At 44.7% G+C, this 24488-nt stretch overlaps 1 protein-coding gene across 18 annotated transcripts in view; it reads right to left on the bottom strand.

Moving 5' to 3' along the window:
* Positions 1-24488, bottom strand: part of CAMK2G (calcium/calmodulin dependent protein kinase II gamma) — a 137990-nt gene that overhangs the window by 76854 nt on the left and 36648 nt on the right. For 3 of the 18 annotated variants that reach the window (XM_052799020.1, XM_052799019.1, XM_052799018.1), the window contains exon 3: positions 22873-22907. The exons of the other annotated variants lie outside the window; for them this stretch is intronic. In XM_052799020.1, the coding sequence (XP_052654980.1) occupies positions 22873-22907 (35 nt within the window). The remainder of the gene's footprint in view (positions 1-22872; positions 22908-24488) is intronic. 18 annotated transcript variants of the gene reach the window in all.

Below are 24488 nucleotides of genomic sequence, written 5' to 3'. Positions count from 1 at the left end.
TGCAGCAGTGCATTGTAGCTCCCCTCTGAAGCAATACATCCTCCAGCTGACAACAACAAAAACGCAGCCACCTTCCTCCTGACCTGAAGCAATGGAGATCACCAACCACAAACACTGACAGGCAGATGTAAGCACAGCAAAGAGCAGGAATTCTTCTATCTCATTTTATCTGCTGTGGCCAGGAGGCGTTAACTGCACCCACCACAGTCCTGACACAGGAAGAAATGTGTTGTAATTGTACTCCCCCTAAGAATGGTGCAACTGCCATGCTGTCCAGCCTGGCGGGGCATTGGCTTGAAGGCCTCCACCAGGTTTGTGATGAGCATAACGGTGTATTTTAGCTCTCCTTGGGCATATTGGGTCAGTCTAGTTTCAAAAGCTTAAGAGAGCCTACATCCCAGAGAAGATGTAGGAAGAACTGTGGGATACAAACACAACTAGCAAAAGGAATGAAGTTTTCAAACTAGAAGATGCTAAGCTCCGCAGCTTTGAATGGCCAAACAACTTCCCTTTTCTCGCACCAAAACAGCAAAATTTAACACAACCCTCTGTCACCGTCCCGTCAGACCTCATATCATGTAAGAAGACCTTCAATTCAGAGCACTTGTCTAGCCTAACTCTCAAAACACAGCCCCCCATACCACCTGCACCCCACCCCTCCCTGCACCAGAGCCCTCCCCTTCCTTCCCCCTGCCCCACATGCAGCACCCCCCACCTCCTTCCCCCGTAGGGCTGCGGTTCAGCACGTTCCTCTCCATTTTGCCTCCTGCAGCTCGCGCTTTCCTCTGCAGCCCCACATCCTGCAGCACACGCTCCCCCAAGCCCACGTCCCTCAGCATGGCATCCCCCAGCTCCCTGCAACTCAGCAGGGAGACATACCCCTTCCCTTCCCTGGCAGCCCTCCGCTGCACACAGGGCAGTCCCAGTCCAGCCCTCCCATCCCTTGTTTTCCATCTGCAATGGCACCATTTTTTTTTTTTTTCAAACTGCATTTTACAAGTAAATCACGTGCTCAGCTGCTAGTTTGGGTGCAGAGCCAAGAAACCAGTGCAAGGGGGAGGGGAGCTGATGTATTTTTTGTTTCATGTGACCAGCTTACCAGCAACTTCACTGAGACCAAGAACAGAATCTCTCCCCACACCCCTCCTTCACCACGAACCCCTTTCCCCCGATGCTCTCACAGCAAAGGTGCAGAGCAAATGCACAACACAAGGGTCTGGCATCTCATTTGACTACAGCCAACGCTGAAGTCAGAGAAGAGTTGAGACACCAGCCTCACACCCCAGCTGATCATCCAAAGGCTTATGTGCAAGGAGCTGATCTTTCCTATAAAACAGCAATTGGTCATGGAAAACTAGTGGCAGGAAAAATTAAAAAATACAGTATTAAAGGTAGGGCAGAGGGGAGGAACATGCTCTGCTGCTCCACAGGTGTTGGGGTGGTTCCTCCTACACCACTGGAAGCATGAGATCCCCAAGAAATGCTGCAGCGCAAACAACGTCTGATGTCCTGACATGGCAACTTGAAAGTCCACCTGCATCTCTGAGCACAAGTTCTGGGGCAGTGTTACAGACAGCATGCTATGGTGTCCCAGGCAGAGAAAGGTAGAAGTTGTGGGTTAGGGGATTAAGAGGCAGGAGGCTGCAGTTACAATGCTAGGTTCCACACACATGCAACTACATTTCTTTGGTTAGAATGCTGGGGGGTGGGGGGGAGTGTTTCAGATCTAAGAGGCTGGCTGTAAGAACATGTGTTTAAAGAAACATCATCCCAACATGCTTTTGCAGAGGTTAAGAAGGGACAAGTGATTTCTGAAATAAACATGCAGTCTAAATTTTAGAGGGATTCCACACACTTTCTGCAATGAGATGGGCAGTACAATATGCACGGCAGCGTCTCAGCTCACACGAGCTGTGTGATAATGTTTTTCTTGGGTGCCCTTTGCAGAGCTCTTTTTAACTGTCCCTAGACCTGCAGGCCACAAGCAGAGATTTGGGGAAAAATAGAAGTTCTAGCAAATTTCTAGAAGACAGATACTTAAGGGGGGGGGGGGGGGGGGAGATGTTAGAAAACAAACAAAAAATCCCCATAGAAGAACAACAACTACTTCCATAGCATCTTTTGTTGGAGAATCTTTAGGAGTGTAACAAACATTTACTATGCAGCCTGAAAACCCCTGAAGCACAAGGGGTTTTTTCCTGTCTTTAAAGAGATGGAGGAGAAAAGCAGAGGTACTGAAACCAGAGACCATGTCAGTGACAAATCTGTGAACAAACTCAGATCTTTGGAATTTGAGCCTCACTACCATGTTTTTCAACCTTCTGCAGAAAGAGAAATGAAGATAGAAACAATGCAGTTCAATTCTAATGGATTTTGAGTAGTCTCTCAAAGCAAAAACTGATTGGGGCAGCACTAGCACTGCTGCGATACCTCACCGTATCTCACGCTGTGAAGCACGAAATCCTACCTCAATGCCATACTAGGACCTAATGGATTTTTATCATAAGGTCCAGTGTTCAGAAGTGAAAAAAAAAAAAATTAAAAAATTTTAAAAAACAACATTTAGCCTGTTAGGGTGGAACTGCCACCTGACAAAGCCTGTGTTGCACTTGACAAGAGCACAGCCTGTAAACAGCTTCCTTCATGTGGAAGCTCCAGATCTGGCCTGTCTGGTGAGCACAACAGCTTGAAAGTAGTCGCCCTGCCCCATCACCATGCCTGCTTTCAGATTTCCAGGGAAAGAAGCACTTGACTTGCATCTTTTCCAAAAAAGCAGCTGTTATGCTACAGTTTTGATTTATTCTCTGGCTAAGTTTATTTCTTGTTTTGATGAATGTTTAATGCTCCTGGCTAGATCAGTTTAGATCTTGTTTGCCTGGGGGCATTTAATGCTGCTACATTACTGTAATACTAACTTTAAGGCCACCTACAGCTTTTTTCCTCCCCACAAGTCTTCTGCTGTTGTCTGGATCTAAACTATGTGGTGCATTTTGGCACTGAATTCCACAGCACCACATCAAGATGACAGACACTGAATCTCAAGAGATGGCCAGATTTGCTGATTAACAGACAACATACCCAGAACAGCAATCCTTACTGATTAAGTCCACCTCATATACTGTTCAGCAAAGAAAGACTGAGGATGAGGGATTGAAATTGTAGGTCTCATGTTATCTCAAAGCATGCAAATCTGTAAATTGCTGCCTATCCCAAGCAAAAAATCAGAGGGAGGGATGTCAGAAGGAGAAAGAAAATGCAGAGAAACCACTATTAAAGCACTAACACTAATATCTACAAAGCAACTTTCTGTGTTGAGATTGGGTTTTAATGGGGTGATGGTTAAGAAGTTGAGCCAACATGTCTTAAGACTAAACCCTCCTTTTTCTACAGAACACACAAATGAGGAATAGCAGCAGAGAAAGCTTCTTCCACGCTACCCACCAGACAGCCTTAGCTCTGACTTAAAAGAAGCACTTCCACCCTACAAACGTTACTTTGGCACAGACAAGTTGAATCTCAAACCAAAAAAATACAGCAGAGTATGGTCTCTTATGGCCAGTGCCTGAGAAGCCTCTGCAGTCCCATAAGAGCTCCGTGGAGCACAAAGGTGGGATCCAGACTGCAGCACCCCTTGTTAAAAGAGGCTCCCCAACAGCCACCATTCCCAGCAGACAGCATGGTAAAAAAAAGTCTCCTTATGCTTCCTCTTTTGCCATCTCTACCTGGACAGCTGGTCTAGCTAGATGAGACTTGGGACCCTGCTCATCCTATCACCAAAACCGCTATCTCCATTTCAAGGTGAATGCTAGCAAAAGTGATCCCTACCCCTTCCTCAGCCTCTCTCCTCTTCTTCAGTTCTTCTGTCAAGCAGCGTATCCAAATACTGCAGTCCTTCAGCACAGCAGGCAGAGGACAACTACAGGTGTCTGAATACAGTGTATTGTGAAGATACTGCTGCAGCCCCAGCATAGAAGTACATAGCTCACACAGCTCACCAGAAAGCTGAGGAACATGAGAAAACAGAAGTACAGTCCTCTACCTAAAAAAAAAAAAAAATATATATATATACACATAAAAATACTCATCTGTGCTGTCGGACTGGGCTCTGCAGCAAAAAGAGGTTCCCAGGTCCCACAACCCTGCGCAGGGGAAGGGGACAGTGGCAGGGCAGGCGGCACTGTTCAGGGCTTAGGAACAGTGAGCCTCCCAAGCTGCTTATATCCAACACAGCCAGGATCTGAAGTGACAGCACCCAGTGGGCAGGAAGGCCTAGAAAGCATGTCCTCCAGGCCCTAGTAAATGCAAGTATAAAATGTGCTTCTAAAAGAAAAACATTAATGGCACTTGTAGCCAGGAACACAGACAGGAGACAGAGATGACTAAAGAAGTGTCCAGAGGGAAGCCAAAGCCACAGGAAAAAGTATGGAGCATGGGAAGGACAGAGCACCCACCAAAAAGAGCAGCGCAAGGGAAATGTGATCACGTGAGAAGAGAAAGCCCAGCTCAGAGATGAGACTCATTGGCCTTGGTGAAAGGGAGCAAAGGACAGCACAGTGGCTGCCCAGGGCAGGCTGTTCTCCTTCATGGACCATAACCCTCAGCAGCAGCCTGGAGCATTACTGACCATGTCACCCGCAGTTCAACAGAAAATAAGCCTGGTAACCTCTGATGAGTCTACCAAGAGCTGTGATCACAAAGTAAACAGTTTTCCATTTTACAATTATTTAAAGAATTTCCTGTACTTCACACTGTCCCCACATTCGTTCTTCTACCACACCATGAAATGTGTTTCTCTGTTCAGCTGGAGCAAAGCCACCAGACCCTCCAGTCACCACCGCCAAGGTGGCGCCTGGAGAGGGCATTCAGCCTAACAACATCAGCCACCATGCAAAACAGTGACCATGCTGTTGGCTGATCAGCTTAGGAAGTTTCTGCCTCTGGCCCATCTGCTTGTTCTCACCTCCTCAGCCAAGTCCAGTGCCACGTCAGCTGTTTGGGTGGCAGCCCTATGACCAGGGAAGGAGAAGAGAGGCAGAAAAGGCAATTTTAAGTCTTCTCTGAAGTCAGTTAAGCTTCCAAGGCAGTTGATAAAATTAACAACCTTAATAGAAACTGCCCACTGCAAACAGCAACCAAATAAAGCTGCTAGTTCCCTAATGGCTGATGACCAAGCCACAGCTGCGACGGGGGGAGGAGAGGGGGAGAGCGTGCATAAATCCTTGAGTGAGTCACTCACTCCCTGCATCCCTGCTGGCCTAGATAAATGCTGCTGCCAGTCGATGATGGGTGCCACAAACCAACTCTTAAGCCCACAGCATCCCTGCTGCTCATATCCTGGCGGGCAGAGAGCCCGCACTGAACAATGCAATCTCTGTGCAAGTGTGCAAGCAGGAGAGGTAGTCACAATGGCCATTAGGTCTCTGAGGTTCCTGTATGGCTCCAATAGACTTTTATGTCTCTTCTTGTCCTTGCTACTGCTTTCAGAAGTCCTCCCTCAAGGGCTGGGATCTCAGGCAGGTAAGGGTGAAATATAAAGCTCCTCCTTTTAGATGAGGAAAAGGTTGAAAAAAAAGTGAAAGCTAATAGATAATAAAATAAAAATAGTGATGAAGACACCATGTAGGAAGTTGCTCCTCGTCCCCGTACTGGCATTAGTTTGTTTAGAGTGCTGGCTGCTCGCTTGTACCATCTGAGCAACGAGTTCTGATGGATCACATCAGGACTGCCTTACCTCAATGCCAAAGTTCAGGAAGAAGGCAGCAGTAAGTCTGCTAACTACCCAAAGCACAAAATGCATCGGAATTATGACCAAATCATATCAAGTCTAAATCACATGTGTAACATCTTCCCTACAGATGCACCAAGGATAGGGAACTGGTTTAAAATGGACACTCCAGCTAGTTAGATCTCTACAACACAAAAGAAAGCCTCAAGTGCTGTAATACTGAGGCACCACAGCTGCAAATCCTGCAGTAATGTCATTCAGTGTTTTAAGAATGGAGGGTTTTAATTAAGTCCTGTAGTGCCTAATGCAATCCCTATGGGAGAGCCATTAAAGTTCTAACTATCCTCACCCATTGAGTACGTGACAGATTTCTTTTCCCCAGTTTCGTAAGTGTACAAACACACCAGAAGGAATGGGGAGAGAAAAGGAAAAGAACCTTGAAGGAACAGAGAGAGTCTTCATTTTCTACATCTGCCACACTGGTGTACACTCTGGATACTGAGGATTTCAGCACGATAGTCACAACAAGAAGAAAGGGTCAGGCCACAAACTCTAAGTTTCAGGCTAACGATGTTAAATTTTGCAATTTGTAAATTCCACCTTCTGCGTCACACAGCTCTGAAAACTTCCCTGACGACTCGTGGTTGTGAAACGACAAAACACACAGGACCCTGGGTAAAACACGGTTGTTCTCACAGTTATAATTGCCTGAGATAGCACTGGCTTCTCCTCCAAACCATTATCATAAGTAGCTCAGGGAATGCAAAGAAATAAAAGAACAGCTTATCCTTTGCTTAATCCACCTGCTTCTCTGGCCTGAAGATGTATCTTACAGTGGTTTTCCCACTCCCTACCACAAAAAACCCATCATTTAAGATGCACCTGCAAAGCTTCCTCATCTGTAACTTTTAAGACCCGAGATGGAAGGATTACAATGTTGTCACACATGGTTAAAAGCAAGGAATATGCACAGAAGAGAGAGCACCACAAGGCAGAAAGTAAGATGCTGCATAGGGCACCTGTCTCAACCAAGAGTACAGTAACAGCAAATCCTACCAAGTATGCGTACATGCAATAGCTTCATAAAGGGTCACTGATATAACTAAATATCGAGGAAATGTCAACAGTTTAAACTACTTGTGCAGTCTTTCTACAGCCCCCTAGACAGGCAGGATTGCTTGAATGCTTTGGTGCCAGGTTTCCTTAAGGAAACTGCAGCCAAAACAAGTGTATCTGAACTCATTTACTGCAATACTAACATGTGAAGAGGAGAGATGATCATTTCTGCAGCCTTCAGACCAACACAGCTCACACTGAGAAAGAAAGCAAGAGAGTGAATGAAACAGAATGGTCAAGACATGAAGTGCTGCCGGCCCTACCCTAGGGCAGGCAAAGCAAATTGATTATGCTAGTCACAAGAGTACTCTGTCCAGTCTCCAGCTGAGTACTCCAGCCCACTGATTCTCCTGAAGCACTCAATACTGCTACCCTTTCCAAGCAGTTTTCTGGCTAGCAATGCCCATGTGCCAAAAAACAGGCCAGCCCAGGACATGATGTATTCATGAGGTCTCTAAAGTCTCCTGAAAATGCAAAGATATCCCACCTTAAAAACGCCTGCCTCCCACCCAGCTCTGGCAAAGGTATCCTAAAACACAGCAAATCCCTGCTGTACAAGAAAGTGGTCCAGCGACTAAATGAACTATGGAGAGCCAGAGGAAAGCAGCTTCCCATTCTACTGCGCTCCCAAATATCACGTAAAAACACAGCAATGGACAAATCAACCAGTGGACTTGGAGACCTGGGAAGACTTCTTTATTTCCTTCTATCAGTTGAGTCGGTCAATCCAATACCACTCTAGTGTAATCTCTGCTTAACTTCCCTGAGCATCTGGCTCCTGAGCACAGAACATACGTCACGTGCCCCAGTGTTTATACATCTGTGCTGAAGGCAGATTTATATCAACTGGCTCAGGTCCTGCTTTTGCAATTGATCACCCTTTGTCATATTTGAAAGTGGGATTTCTTTAGCCAGACTCTGGGACCTGGGACAAGAGGTTCCCCTGACAAGCTGTCAGGGAGCCCAAGAACTCAGATATAAAAGGTCTCTGGGAGGAGGAAGTCACTAGGATTGTTGAGCATGTGTGGAACAGAGCAGGGGTCTATGTTCTTCAGAGAAAGAACATTTTTAGGAGGAACAGCTTGATGCTGTTCTGCTACCAGCAATTATGCTAGGTTTTAAATAGCAAATATGTTTCCTTTTAGTGACCAGAGTTTGATTTAATGTCTGATTGCAGCACAGATTTCTTGCTTTTGAAGTCCAAGTTTCCCTCTTACACTCCTCCCATCTCACCATACTTGTGGACTTCTTCCTTACTTCACATTTTAGCTAACAGATTTGTACTTTTAAATAAAACAATTTTTCATTCTGAAACATAAGCAACAAACTGAAAAGGCCTATAGAAGAAAATGTGTACTTTGTTCCTTTATAGTAAAGTCAGCAAGTAACTTCATATAAATCTTAATTCAGAAGGTACCCGAAAGACAGCTGAGGGTCACTGCTGATGACCTGTAAAGTCAGGCAGACACATGGCACTTGGCTATCTCTACTTCTGCAAGCACCCAGAAGACTTGCGAGTGCAAATGTAGGCAAAAGCGAGCAACCATCCTGCCACAGGAGTAGCAAATAAGGCCAGCTATAAGCTGGATATAAAGAGGGGGTGGGGAAAGGCTGCAGCAAAGACCTAGTGTCATATGAGGACAGGCAGGGACAGTGACCCAAGAGAACAGGTCATGATCTGGCTGGGGGGAAGGGCACGATGGGAGCTGCAGAGCAACAGAGACAGAAAACAAGGTACCCTCCTGCCAGATAAAGGACCAAAAAAAAAAAAAAATTAAAAAGACAATTTCTTGAAAATTCTCTTTTGTAACATTGCAGTGACATGTAAACTACTGCTCAAGCAGCCAGATGAATGTGACAGAGGCTGGTTTGCGCAGAGACGGAAGGAGGAAGGTGCACTTGATGGCATCCTCCAAAGAGGACGCATGGTCTCACCAAGTACTGCTCTCCTTTGCTCCCTCCAGGAGGTTCACAAGGCAGAGCTGGAAAGACAGTATTTGATGGCAGTAAGACACCCTTTCCTGTCCTTGCTGCCTTGAAAATAGCAATATATTTGAGGTGCAAAACAAACCAACCAAACTTACAAGCAGTTTTCTAGATTTCTTTTCAGAAAAGGTCAATATGACAAGCTCAGATAGGCTTTTATGGAATCTGCTTGCCAAATCCAAGACAGCACTCGAGCACTCTTGTTCAAGTCCCTTACGTATCTGTCTCCAATGATGAATAACCTTTGGGACCATGGAAGCAATTCATAGAGCAGGGTTCAGAGAACTTCTGTGTTACAGTTCTTCCTATTTGATATACAATTTCCATCTAAAGCTAAGCCTTCTATTGAATTACAAGTCCTACTTTTTAATAATGCACTTACCAAACATATGAGTAGTATCTCCATACACATCTTGGTGAATATTGTTTCTGGTTCTTTTGGGTAGCTTGTTAGCATACTGTGTGTATCTGTAAGGGCCAGACAGCATGGCACTAGAACAACAAGCTTTCTCCAAGAGCTTTTAGCAAGCCCACAAGCTTCCTAACCTGCAGGCTGGAAGCTGTCTGTTGGTAGAGTGCCAAGAGAAAAATGGGATGCCCCTTTGCAAGGACGAGATGCACAATCAGGAGCAAGCATCTGAGCACGGTCCAAACGTACAGGACTAACGGCACACTGTCAAAGGTTTTATCAAAAAAGTTAAAGCAAGGTTTGATTCTCCTGCATTGTGGACATGACACAGGTTCCAGTATGAGAAGCAAAGATCAGCAGATGGAACAGAAGATCGCTTTAGGAGTGTGCCATGACCCTAACAAAAATGAATACACAAATTACCATATGGAATTAAGTCTCACATAAGTAAAAGTGGCAATAAGCTGCCTTTTGTAAAAGCACTGCATCCCCTGCTACACCACTGATAAAAGTGAAATAAAACAGCAAGAAAGAGATCCCATCAGCAGCCTTGCTCTGAGCAACTGCTTTTATTTTAGTGAGACAGGAGAGGAAAGGAAAAAAAAAAAAAGCCTAAAGCCTTCATTAGTCACTGATAGGATAAGTTGTATTTACAAAGAGTGCATTAGTCATCCACTGGTTTTGTTCCAGAGGGAGCAGAGGAGGGCTCTCTCTTCCCAGCTTCCACGGGAGACAAGGCCTCCATGTCCAAAAGCGCAGCCGCTGCACACTTCATTCCAGAAAGTGCTCATGACAGCACGAGGTCCCTGCAACCCTCCACCCAGGCACTGCCTTCTGCTCTCTGACAGACACCAACTAGGAAGACGCAGGTAGAAAACAGATCCTCCCGATTAGTATTGGCCTACACTGCCTCTCAGGGCTCGGTCTATTAAGCACACATCAAAACAGCACTGCCAGCTCTGGTGGGAGGAAGATGCAGGAAAATACTGAGGCTGCAGCTTCTCTAGTAGCTGTCACTGCTTACATGAAAGCTCATCCACAAAGGAAGTTAAGAGTGCAAGGCAAGCAATTCAAAGGTATTGCAAAGACAGCCACTCCTCTTTTCCTCCCTAAAGTCACAGCATGCTGCGGAAAGCCTAAGATACAGAGACCCTACCCTAGCCAGGGCAGTTTGAAGTCTCTGGACTACAGTGTACTTCTGCACAGCTTCTGTGCATAACCCAGCTCTCTGAACGTGCTTCATCCCCAGCAGTCGGACACGAATCGTCTCTTCCCACACACCTCCTCCCCGTGCTCTGGCTAGGCCACCAGGAAAGGCTGTGGCAAGCAGGACCTGCCCCTCAGTATGGAGGGAGCATCGAGGAAATGCAGTGGCTGTGTTTCCACCAGCACCTGCAGAAAGGTTCCCGTACTAGGGAGCTGGAGGGTCTGGCAGGCTGGGGAATGCAAGACTTGTCACAGAATAAATATGCTGTCTCTTCAAATACTGAGCTGTTATCAACTCTTCAAGAGCTTCTGAGCTGCAGGGAATCTGCCTCCAGTTCATCCGAGAAATTCTGGGAAGTTCTTGAGCTCCTGAGAAGAGGGCTGCCAGCTTAGTGCATGTTTTACTGCTACTGTTCTACAAATCTATTCATTCCTGTTAAAAAAAAAACCAAAACAAAATCAAACCTGTAACCACACTCACGTCTGCCCTGCTAACAGTGATTTTGCTGCCTTCTCCCCCTGCCCAGCCTCTCATTCATCTTCACACAAAGTAGCAAAGGGATTAGGCAGATGTTGCTTTGCAATCCTGACCTTCTTAACCTATGCCCACGTGCCATCAGTGATGTTGTGTGTTCACCGCCCCATCACCCATATGTCAGAGGCTAACTCCCTCCTGGCTGCAGCCTCATTCAGAAGCTGGGTGGTAATTCTCATCTCCTGCTACACAGCTTCACAGGAGCAGAGGCAGGAACCACCACCCTCCCTGCATGAGTGGGAAGCAACGTCCAGAGCACAACACGCTAGTTGTAAACCACAACTGAAAAGGATAAGGACAATGCAAGCAGCATATGCAGAGTTGTATCTGACTGAGGGGCAGCAGGAGTACTGGAAAACTGAATGCTCAGAGAGGAGGTCCTCAGCAGGAACAGTGTAGAGCATCTGTGGATCTGTGCCTGGGGAAGAATAAGGGGGAGAGGGAACTGCATCATGAGGAACAGGATTTCACTCTAGCATCCAGCAGAAGCAGCAGCTCAAATAGAGCTGAAGGTACTGCAAAGGAACCACAGAAGGTGGCTGGACCATCAGTTTGCATATAAGATGTTTTCTACTCCTGAGTGAAAGTCTCTGTCTAATCCAGAAAGAGAGGCTGCACAAGTCCTGCACAACAGGTCAGCAAGGATTTTCAGTCATCACTTGACCACAGTATGGACACAGGAAAGTTGCATCCCATCCAGCAAGGACAGCCTGAGAAGATATGCTAAGGGCAGCCTAGAATAAATGCATGGTGATATCCAGAGCACGGGGACAAACACTCTCATGATTCAGAACAACAGCTCAATAGATCTGCAGCTGGGGAGGTTCCAGGTGAACAGGAGGAAAAACTCAAACTTGCTCAGCAAACTGGAAGAAGCATATAGCAGACACAGGACCAGGTGGCATGGAAATGTCTCTGGCCAGGACAAGAGGATAACTTCTGCATGGCCATCACTGCAACGATCACAGGCAGCATCGTTGGTGAACCTTATGTCAAGACCCAAGCACCAGCAAAATGCAGCTGTCAACACCTATCCACTATCACCCAAAACACACAGGGAAGCAGCAGGTATGTTATTTTGATTCCAAGAATCAGACCAAAGGTGGTCTTGGGTTCAGCCCTCCTGTCCCCACAGTTCTCCTCTATCTTCTCCAGCACTCCAGGCATCTGCCCTGGGGAGCCGCAGGGCTGACACATCCATAGGGCAGAGCAGAATCACCTTCCCAAGAACAATTTTCTCTAGAGCTTTGGGGGGGGGGGGGGGGGGGGGGAGGCAAAAAATCAGGGCCTCTTCAAACCAAAATCCCCCAGACAAACCACAACTCAGCTGCTGGGACTTAGAAACCAACATAGCTAACAGCTCCCAGAGTTTTCCAGGGTGTGTAAATGTGGTTAGGAATACATCTGCCACAGCTATATTTCCATTCCTTTGGCAGGAAAGGTGTATGAAGGAGCAAAACAAAGCATGCTGCAGCACACATAGGTTACTGGGCTTTTTGGTCACTTTCCTAGTTTTTAAATCCCTTTTTCACATTTCAGAGGCCATGAAAATCACAGTAATTCCCCGTGCACACCATAGCCACAGCACTAACTTTCTTGACCTCCAGAGCATTAAAAACACCAGCATCCCTAACACACCACAGTTAGCACAGACATAGGCTATCAAATCCCCAGGCTTTCCACTGTCTTCTCTTTGCTGCTCTGTCTTGAATGGACAGATTGGTGGTTCTCACCAGCATCTTCCATCCACCTGCCTCCTCACCTCAACTAAGACAGGGGACAGAAATCACCCTTCCCTAGGATCTGATGATGACGCATCCAGCACTGTAGATAAGCTGTTGCCTATAACGACTCAAGTGGTCACACAGGTTTTTCTCCATAGGGTTAGGGGCTGGAAAAGTTCCAGAAGGCTGGGCTTTAGTGAACAAGACCCTGTGCAAGAGGATACCATAAGCAGCTGTTCTCTGGGAAGCCAAGACCTTTGCTTTAAAAGCACAGCAGCAGAGTGAGAGCTGGAGTAAAATTGAAGTGATAAGCAAACTGCATAACAATTTCCTCTGGACCTGGCACTCACAAGCAGGAGACAGACACCCAGTTTCTGATATTGTTCCTGCTGGGCACCTTCTATCCTTGCAAAAGCACCTCAAAGCTTTATGGAGATGTCTACTCTGCAATAAAAGGTTTAATCGTAGCATGAATACATATGCACATTAGCACTATACTCACTAGCAGGAGTAGTAATAGCAGGATTCATGGACTTTAACACAAATTGTACAGGCCTGCTGAGGACCTACACATGTGCTTAAGTTGCTAGCCCACACTGAAATCCACATCACTGTGAATTCAATGCTATTATCTCTATACTACTAAGAATAAAGTTGGTGAAGTATGTCGTCATGCTGCAACCACACCTTCTGCTACACTGCCAGCAGAGACCAAGCTCTCTCTTCATCATGAGATACTCAGTACTTGTATATAGACTAGGAGAAGTGAGATAAAAGGAACGGAGAGAAAGAGGGAAAAAATACAGACACAAGGTGAGAGACTTCTAATTACACTGTTTGTCCAGTCCTTCGTGTTCTCCCACTCAAACACTGAACACATCCAGAGACAAGTTCTACAGTAATAATAGTAATAATAATAGAAAGACATATCAAAAAGGAGAGACACACAAAGAGCAGCTCCGGGAACTCATAGCACATGTGGGTGAAGTGATTACACTTCATATCTCGCAACTCCACTGCCCGCAGCCAATTCCATTTTCAGTGCAATGAGCAAGCAGCGTCAATCTCCAGCTCAATGGGTGCAGAGATTTACAAACGCACACACAGTAGTTCCCATTATGGTGGTCTCTGAGCACAAGCTACCGGCATCCACAGGTGCCCTGCTCTCCCACACTAGCTCTGCATTTCAAAACTAGCACTACAGGGGAGGAAGCAAACAGGAGCCAGTTTTGCATAAGTTTTAGAGCCTCCAGAGAAGATCCAGGTAAGTTCAGTCACACACAGGACTAACTTGTTCCCACAGGGCTGGTCCCCCACCTCAGCATGCTGGCAGCTCTACCTCTACATTCAAAACTGTGGTCACCCCCTTCAGATTCCTTTTACATCACATCACCCAGCAGATGGGACAATACCAGTAGTCACTTTGTTCAACTTATGCCTTAACTCTCCACTTGAGCATGCTACCCCTAGGTTGAGTTAATGTTCTCCCAGATCTGGCAGTCAGGAGTGCTTTCAAATTGTACCAGAAAAAGGATTGCCAAGAAAAACAGGAGGCTTCAAACACCCAGGACTTCATCCTTTCCCCTCCAAATGGCAGGTATCAGAAATAAAAGAGGTTTTCAAATATCTGTTTCTGAATTTTTTAAAGATTGGGCCACTCTCAAAGACACATGTGTGGCAACAAAAATGAGGGCACAGAACTGAAAAAGGCTTTGGACCAGGAAGGTCAGAAGAATGACACTAACTGAGCCATTATCAACAGGACTGAACTCCATCCGAGTTAAGCATATGCTCGTTGTATCACCAATGCACTGCCAGGAGCTCAGGAGTCTGAGCTTTACTCAAATTACGAGCTACAGCTGGCTACCTGAGGCCACTGAGCCAAGGAAACTGAGAAGTAGATCAGCCATAATCACACAGTGCTACCAGCTTTGGATGTGTGTTTTGGGACTTCTGGAACAACGAGGTCCATGAGGGCTCAGGGGTACTGTTGCTGGAAGAAGAGCAAGTCGCCAGCAGTTGGTTGTCTTTCCTTTATTTCTCTTCCACAAACAAAACCCCCAAAATACATAATTGAGAAAATCTACCAGCTGAACACACTCCTTTCTTCCCTTAAAATTCACATCATGTAAACCTGTGCAAAAGACCAGTGACCTCACCCAAGCATTCAACAGGATACTTTAAAAGCTCAGCGAAGGGGACAGACTTTCTCAATTGCTACAGAAATTGCTTATACAAGAAAGCTTATACAAAATAATCCTGTTAGTTTGTTTCAGGAGTCTTCCTGAGGGAGGAGAGGGAAAGGCGGTGTGGTGGAGAACCCAAGAAAAGAATGGATGTTCCCTGAAAAGTGCTGATGGCAAAGGTGCTGGGGTGGAAAGTAACAGCTTGCCCAGCTTGCCTTCATCACAGACAAAGCATGCTGCCCCACCTGCGTGTGCAAACCCACATGTACGGAGGGCATTCCTCCCAGCTCCAGCACTTAATAGTGAAAAGGTTTGAATGACATCCCACCAGGGTACAAAAGAGACATCGTTCTGCCTGATGACCCAGGAAAAGCTACATCTTGAGATGCACAAAGGCACGGAGGCAGCAGCTGAGAGGGAAGGCCTAGGGAGATTAACATGTTTATCTCCTCGCTTAAGTCTCTTACCGGCCAATCGTTTCAGCCCGATGGCAGCAACAGGACTAAAAATAAGAACTCAGGCATTACCGGTGACTCACCGTGTGGGCAATGACACTGTGAGAGATCACTGGGAAACCCACTCCTACTCCTGGAGCCTAGCTCTCGAATGATAGGAAACGACTTCCCAAAGAGACGAGGGAGACGCAACATAAAGATCTATTCATTCAAGCAATCTTAAGACTGTGTGACACTCTCTTCAGCCACGCAGTGGCTTTAAACAGATAATCAGAGCAGTCTCAGACCCAAATTTTGGGTTCAGTACCTGCACCTCAGAGTGAAACTCAGGCTTGTATGAGATGGGGCAAACACCACCATCAGATCAAGTCCACACTTTCAGAACATTAAAATTCCCTGCTAGAGGCAATGCTAGCCACTGCTGGTCTTCGTTTCTGTCTGGATCATGTCTACCAGTAAACACATTTCACAGGCATATTAATTCCTGCATGTTGTATTAGAAGAGTTCCTACAGCAAGGACAAGCAGACACCAGCAAAGCTAGCACCACAGCAAGATGCCATTTAAACTGAAGAACCTCCTGCTCCCTCCAAAAAGCCTGTCTACCCTTCAAATGATATTTTAGTAATTCAGCTGTATAGAGATGCAGTAGCATCTCCGATTCCTTAGCTAAGCTACTGGAATTGAGGATTCTAGTAGTACAGCTGTATGAGCTAAAGGTCCCACCAGAGCACTGATTCCCCGCACCTTCTTCCCCAAAAGGCCACAGGTAAGATAAACCAGATTTTTTTGAGTATCTCTAGGAAGAAAGAGATCACTCTTCTGGCACTGCCTTGTGGTGCAGAGCTGTCCAACAGCAGGTACAGGAGGTCCCTTTGTTGTAACACTGGCAGTCACTGCAGTCCCATCCTTCCCCTGCCTGTTTCCTAATGGCCCTCTTTGCATCTTCTTTGCTTCTGAAGCTGGCACAAGCATTTGTGCAGCAGCACACTGAAGTGGATAGCTGAACTGATCCATCATTAACCTGGTTCACCATGTAACTATACAAAGAATTTGTGCTGGTGCAAGGAGGGAACAAACAGTCAGAAGAAAGGCTGCTTCTTTCAGAAGCAACACACAGCTCACACTGACTGCGACTGCTCATGAAGCTTCGGGGTGCAATTCCGCTATCCTTTGCTATGATACTCCAAGAATTAGTGCCCACAAGTGGTTTATGTCAGACTGCACGATGTTCTAGTCTTGTGACTGAATTAGTCTACCCCTAATTTCTGATCCATCATGAGAGACAACTGTTCATCAGAGCTCCCCCAACATTCTCCCTTTGTCACTCCTGGCACTCATGTAGGAGGTCATCATTTTTGTAAGTACAGAATGCAGATCAATCTTTACCACCCTCTTATCACATATTGAAGAAAAATATCCAGTTTCACAGATTAAAAAAAGTAGAGTGAAAATAAAGCAATTTATTTGAAAATCACAAGGAGTCAGCAGTACAGCCAGGACTTGCAGAGCCCTAGAACCTGCACCTAAAAGAAAGAAAAACCCCAGTCATGTAATACCAGGATATCGCATGAGATCTGGATAATAGCAAGGCAAGTATGACATTGCTATTGGGACAGCACCGTTTCAGAGACGGGCTATTCAGGAGCTAGTGAAACACACTGATTTCCCAAGAAGCAACTATGCAGTTGGCTGCTTACAGTCAGAACCAAGGACCTCACCAATAACAACAACAGACAGCGTGTGATACCCGTCAGGTTGTCTACTGCTCTTTAACAGGGACAGCCAAAACCAGAGGGTACCAACTTCCAAATCTACATGTAGCTCCCATCCATTCAATATACTGGAGAACTTGCAATGAGCAGCATCTCCTCCTGTGTCTACAAGCATACAGAGCAATTCTCTCTCTAGCTCTAGCTGGTCAGGAAACCAGCAGGCCAGGGCACTGAAGAATTTACATGATCTGAAGTTAAAACTGGAGACTGTTAAAGCTCTCAGTTTGCCCTACAAGGACAGAATGGAGACCACACATCAAGAATTATTCAAATATTAGAAAGATAGGACACTTGACTCAGTGACTAAAAGAAATGGAAGCTTTAAGGGGAAAATAACTTAGACAGCAACATATCTAATAAAGCACATCACTGATTGCTTACAGGAGAAACTTTTATTTATTACAGCCTATACATAACTCTGCACTCTAAGAGAAAAAATCACAAAGATGGCACCAGAGGAACAAAGAAAGTGAAGACAGGTCTGGGGAAAGCAGTTATCAAATTGCCGTGGCAGGTATGGGAGGAAGGAGTTTCAGAAGGAAGAGCCAGGTGACACCACCAAGAGCTGGGGCTGGCAGGAAGCACTGCACCAGCCTCACACTGATGGCAACCAGCGCCACTGTGGGCTACGATAAACCCGTCTTGGCCTCTCTCATCAGCAGCACAGGGAAGACAAGATAAGCATTCAGTCCAGAGAGGGAAAACACCCAGATTACCAGGAAATGGGGATTTTGAGGAGTTTGTTTTGTTTATCAAACAAGCAGGCTCCACATAGGAGGACCTAGGACAGCTCATTCTTGGAAGTCAGAGGAGGAAGAGGGCAACATATCTCAGAAAACCAAACATCTGCAGCTCTAAGGTGCTTTTCCAGTCTTCTCTGCCTCCTGCCAAGTTTAAACATATTTTGCCAAGTCCAAGGCAGCTATTCTGACAAGAGGCTGTCCTTATGGACTTCTGGCTGCCTTCATGATACCAAGATGCATCCTTGAGTCTTAACCACTGGGCAAAATCAGTTTGTAGCTCTGTGGTGATCCGATGCTCCCAGGAATACAATTCGGACAAGAGAAACAATGAGTCATATTTGGGCAGAAATACAGTATAGACCACAGATATTTATTTTGCATCTTCCTGTGTTCATCAATATAAGTTAAACCTGGCTGCTTCCCTTTATTCCTCACACTTTTAAAAGAGCAATAACCACCCTCCACCTGCCAAAAGACAGCTTTATTATTTCTTCTGATTTTATGCTGAAGATCATATTCCCAAGATGATAACTGTCTTCATCATGTCTGAGTTACTCAGTAGGATCATTTGGATTCAGCTCCAATTTCAGATACAGGCTTTTCTGTGATTCCCCAGCTCATGACTGCAATTCAGTGGTCCTGTTAGCACAGTCAGCTTGGGATGTACTTTGAGATCCTTCAGCATATGAAATCTTATTACAAAGATAAAATATTTGCTCCTGGTTTAGTTCATAAGATTCTGCTTAGTAAAGCTCTGAGGGCATCATTAGACCATCTCTAATCATCTACCTCAGTGGAGACTAGAGTGACACAAAACATGACAGCTTATTAGCAAATATTTCACATGTACATTATAGGAAAGATCCTTCTGCTCAGCACATAAATTGTTAAAGTCTCCATTTATCATATAGAAAATACAGGTTAACATATAGACAGGTCATGATTAAGCATCAAGAAGAACAATTTGAAATGCCCTTCAAATAAAATACAGATCCAGATTGTTCATACAGGCTGCAAAAACAACACCTAGCTTTTTCTATGACACCTTATAGCACTGGATTTTCAGGTGCTTTAAACAGCAATTAATTTAGCCTAATATCACCAGCAATAAAAGGAGAATACACCATTTTGCAGAAACACAATCTGAGACTCAAAATAGTCTGCATTTTAAAAGGGTGAGGCCCAATATGACTCCGCTTTTCCATAGATGCGGCCTGCCCAACAATCAGATTTGCTTTGATTAGATTTCATCTACTCCTGAAAGAATGAAGACAGATCAAAGGGGAAAAAAAATAATAAAAGGGGGTATTGGGTTTTCTGTCTGAATTTAATACCAAAACTGAACAAACACCTGAATGCAATGACTTGCTTATCATCACACAAGCTATGAGTAAGGCAAGATCAGACAACAGATAGCTCACCATCTTTTACCCTCTTTTTAAGGAAAAGGGCAATATTGCCTCAGAGATACCCATTTGCTATAGGCACTTCTAATAAAGGTCACTTCTTTGTCCTATAAATGGCACCTCCTCTTCAACACCAGCTACTTACAAACAAAGCTCTGATATCCAAACTTGAAATGCATCTTTAAGTGGCACCCAGCCATTTATACTGACCTACTCTAGCCAAAAGACATCTTGAAAGGGATGGCAGGTTATGACAAACTGTGTCTTGTCTTCCCCATGCTCTTCTGTACACTTTTCAAAAGCCAGAGGAAGAGAAGAGAAAGAGATGAAGTGGCAGCTACTGCAAAAGACTTTATCTCTTAGTGAAGGATTCATAGATGTAAAAGCTTTCCTTCTCTACCAGCCAACAGTTAACCCAGTAGTGTGAGCAATAAAACTCTGGGCTGCAGCACTGAATGACCAAGCCAATGAGCCAATGAAGAGATAGAGGAAAAACATTTATCTAGACCCAGTACACATAACACATTTAAAAAAAAAAAAAAAAAAAGTAATACTTAAGTTCTGTTCAAAAAAAAATTCTTTTACAAAATACCTGGAAGTTTAAAAAATAGCACAATTAATACTGTCTATGCAAATTGGTAGTGATGCCACATCATAGATGTGATTACAGAACACATGATTAAATGTTTGATCCCAAGGAATACCCAAAAATTGGATTTTCAGCAATACTGGGTATGCCAAGATAAATTATGCCCAGCAGAAGCATGGGTGCTCAATGCTTCCATCTCTAAAACAGACAAGCTAAGGACGGCAAGTAGCAATTATAGGGTCCAAGTTTTAGCACAAGCTCAGATCATGGTGTTCAGCTTTGCAACTGCTTTTTCCCCTCCCTTTGTTAACACCGTATTAGAACACATTAAAGCCTAGGGGAATCTTCTCAGTTTTGATTTTTCAGTAAAGAAATCCCAATCTTTTCAAACACAACAGTCTAAGAAAACAGAGCACAGGCATATCCTTGCAATTCTGGGTCAAACTTACAAATCTTGGCCTTGTGGCAACATAGAGCAGGAGAGCAAGACCTGGAAAAGAAAATCTGGCCAAACCGCACGCACGCAAACCTGGCACTGTTTAGCGGTTTTGGCTGTCAGGCCACAAAATGTTTTGCACCAAGAGCTAATTTCTCCTCTCACCTACACAACAGTGCTCTGGACAGCCCCATTAGTAGTCTGCTCCCTGTCACACTGCCAGCCACTTTGTCCTCCACGCACTGGCCTGCTTCCTGTTCAACAAGCTTGCAGCTCCACCGGGGATGCAGGAGCTCGCCACAGCATCTTTCTCGGCTCCATTTTAACTGAAGCTGCTAGCCAATGCTCCTGCACACCCTAGGCATCCACCAGTTTCTGATTTCTGTATGTAAACAGCTTCAGAAGTCTGTTTTCTTTTCAAGCAGTTAAGTCTCTCCCACAGATGGCTCAACAGTCCCTATGGTAGGGTTTTAGTGCTCAGTGGCAAACACTCCAACCCCCCTCTTCCGCAAAGGGCAGATGTGTGAGTACATAACACATCCTGAAAAATTACATGAACCCCCCAAAGCCCCTCTACCTCCACATGGAAGAAGCAACTGCTAGAGACAAGGGCAAGGTGGTTTGAAATGCTTCCATTATAGCACAGAAATGGCTCCTTTGAGAGCAGATACTGACACCCTTCTGCTTAGCACCAGAAGAAGAGACAGAAGAATCACCACTGAGCTAGCCACCAGCTATCCATCTAGGACCACTGAGCTTCAAGCACATGATCTTGCCACAGATGGCAGTTAATAGGAGGATGCCTTATTAGAAGATGAAGTCCAACTAAAAACTTAAAAGGTCTGGTACCATTAGCTCAAGTTGGCAGTCAGGGTCTAGAACCAAGAAATCATGTCTCTCTCCAGCAATCAATGCTGCCCCCCAAATAGGAGAAGAAACATCCGCTTTATGTGAAAATCTCCCCTCTGTCCTAAAAGCTGCCCACTTTGTCCCACAGCATGGAATTTCCCAATATACAGAACACCTGTAATCACAGAAAGTCATAATTCTTAAGAAGAACTCAGCACAAACAGCAGAGTAAGAGAACAACCAGAAAAATCCTTTTCAATGAAGATGGACAAGCTGGTCCCATATTAGGGGAAGCTATTCCAAGCCTGCAGAGTGGCACGACAGGCTGTCCTATCTCAAAAGGAAATTATTGGTACTGTACCCACATGTCCATTCTGAGTGGGAGGACACCAAGGCAGAGATAAAGGGAGCTTCCACTTCTCTAGACTTTCCCTGTAATGCCTTACTATTTATTCATATGAACAGACATCATCCATGCAGTCTTCTTGTGTCAGCTCCTAAGCAGGGATGTGGGGTTTTTCTTGTATTTCAGATCCAATATAGTCGTTGTCCTCCCTTTTCCTTAAGTAGAATTATTCACATATTGAAAGGCAAGGCACATCCTTCCCAACTAAAACAGCACATGATGCGGAGGTGGCAACACACTAAAACACAAACATAGCCAGATGAATAATTATGTAAAAACATCACTTTCCTACTCCACGCAACTGCTCTGTGTTGCTGACTCAGATGTCTTCATTCCAGCAGACAAAAAGCTGGGTTTTACCACTGCTACTCCCGCTGAGGCTTGGGAAAGCAAAGTCAAGCCTACCAGTGTCGGCTAGGCTCAGTCTTGGAAGCTCTTTAGCCCCAGAAGCCCCAGCCCTGCAAATCCCCAGCGGGAACTGCCGATCATGGGCACATTTGTAGGAGAATAATTAGTTTCAGAGCCAAGACTGTGCTCCTCCCCCACCCCCTAAATTAAATAAGCCAAGAAGAGTATGCAGCCATCCAGTCATTCTTGGAGAATCATTTTTCTGACTAGGTCTGCACTTTCAGAATGCCATTTTTCATTATTGTTAATAGGTCTCATTAACTAGAAGCTCTTAAGCACAAGACCATTACTAAATGCAGTTTACACTGCACAAAAGCAATGCCCTTATTATGGCAAGGGCAGGAGGGAAGGAAACAGTTTGCCTTTCCATAAACACTGATAATAAAAGTACTATTTGCCCTTCATTTGGCTTCAGAGTTATTCCAAATGAATTGACAGTTAAGAGAAGGATGCTTTTAAAGATCTCCAGTTTGCAGTCAAGGTGTAGTTCACGACTTAAAAATGAACAACACATCATTTTAAAACACAGCAATTGGAAAAAAAAAGACAAACACACCTCCTCTTTTTCACTTAAGAAAAACTTTCAAATCTTTTTGGGGTTAGTGATCACATCATGGATTTATAAAGATACGCAACCACATCCTTAAATTTCAGACACATAAGCAACTTAAAGGAACAAACATTTCCACCCCCCCCACCCCCCCCAAACAGCCAGACTCCGGAGAGTGAACTCTCACTTCAGCTGAAAGTCCACAACAATGTGTGTTCTTGGAAGCCTAAAAGAGAAGGTTGTACAAGAATTTCACTTTTATGAAGCCACAGAGCCACTAAGCACAGGGGAAGCTGGCATGCTTCTTGCTAGAAGAGTCAACCCAGGCAATAGTTAAAACCCACTCTCAAGAGTCAGAGAAGTACCTACCCAATTTGTTGCAGTGTTTCAGTGCTCCACAAAACCTGCAGAATCACCAGGGCTTTCAGTTAGTAATATAGTTGATATCCCTATGACTTGTACATTGAATCGGCTAATAACTTACGATATCATTTTCCACAGAGAAGCCTTCACATCATACTCTTCATGCTTTTGATTCAAATACTGCTTAAATCAACCTGAATTTCTAGTAATAAACAGACACCCTCTTTGTTTGGAGGCAACCAGCGTACCATCCACAGAGAGAAGCAGAACAATGTTTATAGCTCCAGTGTAAAAAGTTATTTCCAACCACGTTCCACATCCAGGGAGTTCACAGGACTGAGCTTTGGAGGACTGTGCTCCACATCCTCCTTCACAGCATTAACATTCCTTTTCATAGGAGGTAAAAAACTGGAGGGGGGAAAAAACGCTTCCTAAGTGTCTTTTACGTAGGACATAGAACTTCTAAAAACAGCATCACGGAATGCTACATTATTGGTTCTTGAGGCTTTCCCTTTGCTCTCCTCGCCCCTGCCCTCCATCAAAAAATCCCCAACAAACTAGCAGAAAAATTCTTTGCAACCTGGAGGCCAAAAAGTTACATGCAATAGTGCTAGCATAGGTTCACGCACCAGCATTAGTCCTCAACAGCATTACACATTATTCTAACATGCTAAAGATTAAGAAAACAAAGCTCAAGTGCAAAGAAAGACAAATGCAATTTACAAAAGCGGAGAAAGTCAAGCCATGATGGGCAGTACTGTCAGCTCCTAAATTTAATATACGCTCACTGCCAGAGCACTAATTCATTTTATCTCACATTCCGTAACCAATGGTGGCTGAAACCTGCTAATTCAGGTAGAATAGCAACAATTCAACTTAATTCATGCTAGAACATTAGGACAGCCAGATGGCAGAAAAGACAGACTGAAAAAGGAGAGTGAGTGGCTGGATGTCCTTTGGGGTTTTGTTTGGTTTTTTGTTTTGTTTTGTTTTTTTTTTTTTAAATCAAGCTATAGGGTGGATTACTCCCAATGCTGGAGTCAAACCTCCACTCCTTCCCCCATCTTCCGCTCTCCTGCTGTGGTGCTAGGAAAAAGGAAAGCTTGTATTCTTCTCTGAAGTTACAGAGAAAACAACTGTCAATAAAAACAAAGACACAGATCTACGTTTCAGGACTATCCCAGTCATCCTGTACAAAGGGCACAAGGGATTAATCTCCCAGTGCCAAACACAAATAACCTGAAGAAATAAGTCTGTAAGCCCTTTACTTTTTAAAAAGAATTCCTCTCCAAATATGCCGACTTTAATTACACACAAGTTTCTCATCCTTTTTTCCAATCTATGATATTTGTCTCAAGGCAGCAAGTTTGAAATGAATTATTGAAAAGATAAATTTTCAATTCATTGCATAACCACATATGTCTCTTATTACAGAAAGGGCACACAAGAACATCTAACTAGTTTTCACAGCACACTTTAATTAACCTTAATCACATTCCACCTCTCCCTAGCATTTTTCTTTTCCCTCCGCTCCCCCCCTCATATGGATTCTCCTTCCAACACCTCCACAGCATGGTTTCTAAATGCCTTCTAAACAAAACCTGAATCACACTGTTTGAAAT

Source organism: Harpia harpyja, chromosome 10 (assembly GCF_026419915.1).
Source record: "Harpia harpyja isolate bHarHar1 chromosome 10, bHarHar1 primary haplotype, whole genome shotgun sequence".
In the NCBI taxonomy this organism is placed as follows: domain Eukaryota; kingdom Metazoa; phylum Chordata; class Aves; order Accipitriformes; family Accipitridae; genus Harpia; species Harpia harpyja.
Note: the sequence above shows the minus strand (reverse complement) of the source record. Positions and strands in the feature narration are given on the sequence as shown.